Source organism: Anomaloglossus baeobatrachus, chromosome 7 (assembly GCF_048569485.1).
Source record: "Anomaloglossus baeobatrachus isolate aAnoBae1 chromosome 7, aAnoBae1.hap1, whole genome shotgun sequence".
Taxonomy (NCBI): domain Eukaryota; kingdom Metazoa; phylum Chordata; class Amphibia; order Anura; family Aromobatidae; genus Anomaloglossus; species Anomaloglossus baeobatrachus.
This window is the reverse complement of record NC_134359.1, coordinates 288,673,284-288,681,104: the sequence shown is the minus strand read 5'-3', so window position 1 is coordinate 288,681,104 and position 7,821 is coordinate 288,673,284. Positions and strand designations below refer to the sequence as shown.

The window sequence follows — 7,821 nt, the reverse complement described above, 5'->3', positions numbered from 1 at the left end:
ACTGCCCCAGTGTGAAGACGACGCTGCAGAAGGACTTCCCAGTGGGACTACCCCATTGCCGAGGGACTGCCCCAGTGTGAAGACCCCATTGCCAAGGGACTGCCCCAGTGTGACGACCCCGTTGCCAAGGGACTGCTCGTGACGACCCCGCTGCTGAGACCGAGAGATGACGACATTCTCACCTTCGGCCTCTCCATCAGTAGCGGCTTCTCCTCCATGATGTCTGAACATCTATTATTATATTATCATGGAGCTGCAGCCCCCATTAGTAGTTATCAGTATCTATCGTGTCCTGGATCCCCACCACTGCGGCCATCGGACACTACGTGAACAGAAGCTTAAAGGGACGGTGTCGTCACAACATGACCTACTGTTTCAATCAAGTTTTTGGTGTTAAATGTATTTTTTTTTTTCATCGGGCAATGGGTTTTTTTTTTAATATCACAATCTGTATTAAAAATAAAAAATAGAAATATTGCAGTTTTCACACCGACTGCAGGGACTTTCCCAGATGTCCTGTTCTTTCAGTGAATTCACATGTACATTAACAGCAATGAACAGACACAGACACTGTTTTGTATTGAAGCACCTAATGAGCATGTGCAGAGGTCATTGAACAGGAGGAGGAGAAGGTGAGCTGTGACATCACCTATTGTGAATGGTGGATCCTGTGTCATCTACTGTATACAGAGGTGTTATCATTGATTGTACAGGAGGAGGAAAAGGTGAGCTGTGATATCTGTTGTGAATGGTGGATATCAGTCATTGTACAGGAGGAGGAGAAAGGGAGCTGTGACATCACCTATATTGAATAATGGATCCTGTGTTATCTACTGTATATACAGTGTGTTATCCTGCAGAGTGCAGACAGGTCCCTATGTTATACTGCAGAGTGCAGACAGGCCCCTGTGTTATACCGCAGACTACAGACAGGCCCCTATGTTATACTGCAGAGTGCAGACAGGCCCCTATGTTATACCGCAGAGTGCAGACAGGCCCCTATGTTATACTGCAGAGTGCAGACAGGCCCCTATGTTATACCGCAGAGTGCAGACAGGCCCCTATGTTATACTGCAGAGAGCAGACAGGCCCCTGTGTTATACTGCAGAGTGCAGACAGGCCCCTGTGTTATACTGCAGAGTGCAGACAGGCCCCTATGTTATACTGCAGAGTGCAGACAGGCCCCTATGTTATACCGCAGAGTGCAGACAGGCCCCTATGTTATACTGCAGAGTGCAGACAGGCCCCTATGTTATACCGCAGAGTGCAGACAGGCCCCTATGTTATACTGCAGAGAGCAGACAGGCCCCTGTGTTATACTGCAGAGTGCAGAAAGGCCCCTATGTTATACTGCAGAGAGCAGACAGGCCCCTGTGTTATACCGCAGAGTGCAGACAGGCCCCTATGTTATACTGCAGAGAGCAGACAGGTCCCTGTGTTATACCGCAGACTACAGACAGGCCCCTATGTTATACTGCAGAGTGCAGACAGGCCCCTATGTTATACTGCAGAGAGCAGACAGGCCCCTGTGTTATACCGCAGAGTACAGACAGGCCCCTATGTTATACTGCAGAGTGCAGACAGGCCCCTATGTTATACTGCAGAGAGCAGACAGGCCCCTGTGTTATACTGCAGAGTGCAGACAGGCCCCTGTGTTATACTGCAGAGTGCAGACAGGCCCCTATGTTATACTGCAGAGAGCAGACAGGTCCCTGTGTTATACCGCAGAGTACAGACAGGCCCCTATGTTATACTGCAGAGTGCAGACAGGCCCCTGTGTTATACCGCAGAGTACAGACAGGTCCCTGTGTTATACCGCAGAGTGCAGACAGGCCCCTGTGTTATACCGCAGAGTACAGACAGGTCCCTGTGTTATACTGCAGAGTGCAGACAGGCCTCTGTATTATACCGCAGAGTGCAGACAGGCCTCTGTGTTATACCGCAGAGTGCAGACAGGCCTCTGTGTTATACCGCAGAGTGCAGACAGGCCCCTATGTTATACTGCAGAGTGCAGACAGGCCCCTGTGTTATACCGCAGAGTACAGACAGGTCCCTGTGTTATACCGCAGAGTGCAGACAGGCCCCTGTGTTATACCGCAGAGTGCAGACAGGCCCCTGTGTTATACCGCAGAGTGCAGACAGGCCTCTGTGTTATACCGCAGAGTGCAGACAGGCCCCTGTGTTATACCGCAGAGTACAGACAGGTCCCTGTGTTATACCGCAGAGTGCAGACAGGCCCCTGTGTTATACCGCAGAGTGCAGACAGGCCCCTGTGTTATACCGCAGAGTGCAGACAGGCCCCTATGTTATACTGCAGAGTGCAGACAGGCCCCTATGTTATACTGCAGAGTGCAGACAGGCCCCTGTGTTATACCGCAGAGAGCAGACAGGCCCCTGTGTTATACCGCAGAGCGCAGACAGGTCCCTGTGTTATACCGCAGAGTACAGACAGGCCCCTATGTTATACCGCAGAGTGCAGACAGGCCCCTGTGTTATACCGCAGAGTACAGACAGGTCCCTGTGTTATACCGCAGAGTGCAGACAGGCCTCTGTGTTATACCGCAGAGTGCAGACAGGCCTCTGTGTTATACCGCAGAGTGCAGACAGGCCCCTGTGTTATACCGCAGAGTACAGACAGGCCCCTGTGTTATACCGCAGAGTGCAGACAGGCCCCTGTGTTATACCGCAGAGTGCAGACAGGCCCCTGTGTTATACCGCAGAGTGCAGACAGGCCCCTGTGTTATACCGCAGAAAGCAGACAGGCCCCTGTGTTATACCGCAGAGCGCAGACAGGCCCCTGTGTTATACCGCAGAGTGCAGACAGGCCCCTGTGTTATACCGCAGAGCGCAGACAGGCCCCTGTGTTATACCGCAGAGCGCAGACAGGCCCCTGTGTTATACTGCAGAGCGCAGACAGGCCCCTGTGTTATACCGCAGAGTGCAGACAGGCCCCTGTGTTATACCGCAGAGTGCAGACAGGCCCCTGTGTTATACCGCAGAGTGCAGACAGGCCCCTGTGTTATACCGCAGAGTGCAGACAGGCCTCTGTGTTATACCGCAGAGTGCAGACAGGCCTCTGTGTTATACCGCAGAGTGCAGACAGGCCCCTGTGTTATACCACAGAGTGCAGTCAGGCCTCTGTGTTATACCGCAGAGTGCAGACAGGCCCCTGTGTTATACCGCAGAGTGCAGACAGGCCCCTGTGTTATACCGCAGAGTGCAGACAGGCCCCTGTGTTATACCGCAGAGAGCAGACAGGCCCCTGTGTTATACCGCAGAGCGCAGACAGGCCCCTGTGTTATACTGCAGAGCGCAGACAGGCCCCTGTGTTATACTGCAGAGCGCAGACAGGCCCCTGTGTTATACCGCAGAGTGCAGACAGGCCCCTGTGTTATACCGCAGAGTGCAGACAGGCCCCTGTGTTATACCGCAGAGTGCAGACAGGTCCCTGTGTTATACCGCAGAGTGCAGACAGGCCTCTGTGTTATACCGCAGAGTGCAGACAGGCCTCTGTGTTATACCGCAGAGTGCAGACAGGCCTCTGTGTTATACCGCAGAGTGCAGACAGGCCTCTGTGTTATACCGCAGAGTGCAGACAGGCCCCTGTGTTATACCGCAGAGTGCAGACAGGCCCCTGTGTTATACCGCAGAGAGCAGACAGGCCCCTGTGTTATACCGCAGAGTGCAGACGGGCCCCTGTGTTATACCGCAGAGTGCAGACGGGCCCCTGTGTTATACCGCAGAGTGCAGACGGGCCCCTGTGTTATACCGCAGAGTGCAGACGGGCCCTTGTGTTATACTGCAGAGTGCAGACGGGCCCCTGTGTTATCCCGCAGAGTGCAGACGGGCCCCTGTGTTATCCCGCAGAGTGCAGACGGGCCCCTGTGTTATACCGCAGAGTGCAGACGGGCCCCTGTGTTACACTGCAGAGTGCAGACGGGCCCCTGTGTTACACTGCAGAGTGCAGACAGACCCCTGTGTTATACTGCAGAGTGCAGACAGGTCCCTGTGTTATACCGCAGAGTGCAGACAGGCCCCTGTGTTATACTGCAGAGTGCAGACAGGTCCCTGTGTTATACTGCAGAGTGCAGACAGGTCCCTGTGTTATACCGCAGAGTGCAGACAGGTCCCTGTGTTATACCGCAGAGTGCAGACAGGTCCCTGTGTTATACCGCAGAGTGCAGACAGGCCCCTGTGTTATACCGCAGAGTGCAGACAGGTCCCTGTGTTATACCGCAGAGTGCAGACAGGTCCCTGTGTTATACCGCAGAGTGCAGACAGACCCCTGTGTTATACCGCAGAGTGCAGACAGGCCCCTGTGTTATACTGCAGAGTGCAGACAGGCCCTTGTGTTATACTGCAGAGTGCAGACAGGTCCCTGTGTTATACCGCAGAGTGCAGACAGGCCCCTGTGTTATACTGCAGAGTGCAGACAGGCCCTTGTGTTACATGGAGGAGGCAGGACAGGTGCCAAATAATGATGAATGCTCACACTCCTGCCATCCATGGGGGGCTTGCTTAGTATTATAAATAGATATAATACAAGACAATCACCCCCTCTATGAATTATCTGTATAGAGTGATTATATTCAGTGTTTTTCACCTGTTCTGCTTCTGCCATATACACAGGGGCCTGTCTGCTGCATGTTGATTAGTTCTATGTCCAGATATTGGGAGGTAGGACCTTTTTTTTGCAAAGTTACTAATTTTGTTTTGGTTTTGGTTTTTAAATTAGATGATCATATGAAAAAAAAAACCCTGAAATTAAAAAAAATATATAAAAAAAAATGATACTTTCTGTATAAATTTCTCCCATTTTTTCATGATCTCTGCTTGCTGTCAATCATTGGTAATTTTCATTCTTCAGAGAATCTGTCCAGGTCGTGTGATGTGGACACAAACATGCTCCGATAACTGACCAGGATGAGAAGGGTCATATGAAATTACAAAAAGCAGAGATCCTGTGTATGACATCCATAGCTGTGTCCCTATTGAATCAGAGTTGGACTATATTCACAGCCGGATACTGGGGTCGGATAACACATAGTAATGAATTGTCCAGGAATGCCAAAAGAAAATAAAAAAAGGTTTGCTTTTTTTTTCCAAAAATAGCGCCCCCCCCTTTCCCACTGGCAACGTCTGGTATTGCAGCTTGTATTTTTTAAGGAAAAGCTGCAATACTACACACAGCCCACAAACACGGGTGGCGCTGTTTCTCAAAAATAAAAAAAGCAAGACCCCTTTTTTCTAACCCTAATCTAATTTTGGCAGCTACTTTGCATGAAGAGGGTGAAAGAGGAAGTTTGGCCGGATCCCAGAAGTCATCACCCCGTCCTTCTCGATAATTCCCCTGATAGATGCAGACTCCCACACAATTTACTTCCACCGGACGTTTCTTAAAGATACCCGTGACCATCACCTCGATTTTTCGGTATGATACAGTATTGTAATATTGGGCTTTCGGTTGGGTTTTGCCTATTTTTTCACGTCTGGGGTCTGGTGGTCCATTCCTGGCCAAGAAGATTGTGTCTGCGGTGAGATACTCTACAGGAGTCCATGGGCTGGTCGTAGAAAAGATGGACGCCTGTTATATACAAGGAAAAGGCAAGATCTCTAGTCAGCTCACTATCAGTCAGTCAGACCCCCTCCGCTTAATGTGGCACATCTCATTTAAAATTGGATACACCAAGGTGGACAACTTGAGAAGAACCAATCCTTGAAATTAGTGAGGTCTAGTCTTGTAGACAATGATGTGAAATCATGTGTCCATATATATAAACTATACCTATTATATATATTAATCATTATTAGAACAGAATTTATAGTCGCCCCCCTCAAAATATAGAATACCCCTTTCTTTTTAAAAGTCTCTTGCGAGAATGAAGAGAAGATATCTTGAGCCCGTACATAATGTTCTCCACCTTATCGAGGTGGTTGCCTCTTATCGAAGAGTGGTCTCATCAGCTGGACGTATGATCCCGACAATGGTGGTCACTGGTGAATCTGGTTGACGTAGTTCCTAGGAAAGAGGCCAGTCCTTCCGGAAATCCTTCCACTCCACCAATTGGGGTCAGAGTTGTCCATGACTTCGATGATATCTCCTCGTTGAAAAGACAGTTCTGAAGATTTCTCGGAGATGAAGTTGTACTGAGCCTGAACAAACTGCTTCTTTCTCTGCTGGGATAGAAGAAAGAACATAACTATCTATGATCCCATCATAGGACATCAGCTGGTGGAATAAAGAGCATGGATTAGAGGGAAATTAGGGACCGCCATGGGTGAGATATTAGCCTCTGCTGGGATAGAAGAAAGAACATAACTATCTACGATCCCGTCATAGGACATCAGCTGGTGGAATAAACAGCATAGATTAGGGGAAAATTGGGGACGGCCATGGGTGAGATATTTGAACATAACTATCTACAATCCCATCATAGGACATCAGCTGGTGGAATAAACAGCATAGATTTGGGGAAAATTGGGGACCGCCATGGGTCAGATATTTTCCTCTGCTGAGATAAAAGAAAGAACATAACTATCTACGATCCCATCATAGGACATCAGCTTGTGAATTAAACAGCATAGATAAGGGGAAAATTGGGGACCGCCATGGGTGAGATATTCACGTCAGCTCAGAAATATTAATACATTGTATGTATTGCTGTATATTTTTAGGTGTTGGAACTTTTTCTATTTTAGAATTTCTGTTTTGTGAAAGACACGTTATTCAAGAAAGCACAAAAAATACTTTTTTCTTCCCAGGGAGCTTAAGGCTATGGCTGCTCCCAGACATTTTCATCTTCACCTAACACGTGACTACAACCACTCCTTATACATTGAACAGAATCAGCAAAAAATCTACATCAACCAGTTTCCTGCTGAGTTATATAGTCCTATTATGGCCGGAGGATGGTATGAACTAAAAAAAAGACCTTTTTAATAGATTCACACATAGATCCCCACATATTGATGCAGGGATATACTGTATTTTGGCTGACAACCACCTTATACATAACCCCATCTGAAGCAATCAATACAGAAAATCATTTTTGTTTTTTAATACCAGTTTGCAGCGAAGTTAACAGCCGCAACTAAAATAGGGGTTCTGATATAAAAACACAGTTTACTGTGATATATGTTTTTGTTTAGGCACAGCTTAAAGCTAAATTCAATAAATTGGGTATCATAATGACAGCAAATATTACCCCACAAATTGGAAGCAAATCATTTTTCTTTTTTAATACCAGTTCACACCGATAGCAATAGTCGCAACTAAAATAGGGGTTTGGATATAAAACCACAGTTTACTGGGATCCATGTTTTTTGTTTAGGCACAGCTTAAAGCAGAATTCAATAAATTGGGTACTGTAATGGGAGCAAATATTACCCCACAAATTGGAATAGGCTTACAATGTAAATCTTGTGGCATTTATTTGTTCAGCACCGTATATTTATGAGGGCCTACCAGCACGTTTATTAAGACAAAGGCTTTGATCTTGGAAAAACTGGCATCTCACATTGTTCAGTAGATTGTGAGTCAGACTGGACAGATGTCAATTTGTAAGGCATTGATAATAATAATAATATTATTATTGGACTACCAGGAAAATATATACAACTCACTTGTAATAGTAGAGGAAGTAAACTCAAAATAAAATTTTGCTACAAAATTTTAATACTTTTTTTTTCTTGATTTAAAGGGGACATGAGCATAGATATATTGGAGGGAGGTGGTGAGTTCTCTGTCTTAATTGCACAAGAGGTTTCATCAGATAAAGCACTGACATGTCACAGTCATCAATTTGGGCTCATAACTTTCAC

General features: G+C 47.3%; 1 protein-coding gene across 2 annotated transcripts in view; it reads right to left on the bottom strand.

Annotated features, from left to right (window-relative positions):
* Positions 1–5,686: 5,686 nt before the first annotated feature.
* GRAP (GRB2 related adaptor protein) overlaps positions 5,687–7,821 on the bottom strand; it is a 53,824-nt gene continuing 51,689 nt past the window's right edge. The window contains exon 6 of one of the 2 annotated variants that reach the window (XM_075318343.1): positions 5,687–6,177. In XM_075318343.1, the coding sequence (XP_075174458.1) occupies positions 5,992–6,177 (186 nt within the window). In that variant the 3' untranslated portion in view covers positions 5,687–5,991. The remainder of the gene's footprint in view (positions 6,178–7,821) is intronic. The other variant, XM_075318345.1, reaches the window with a different exon arrangement.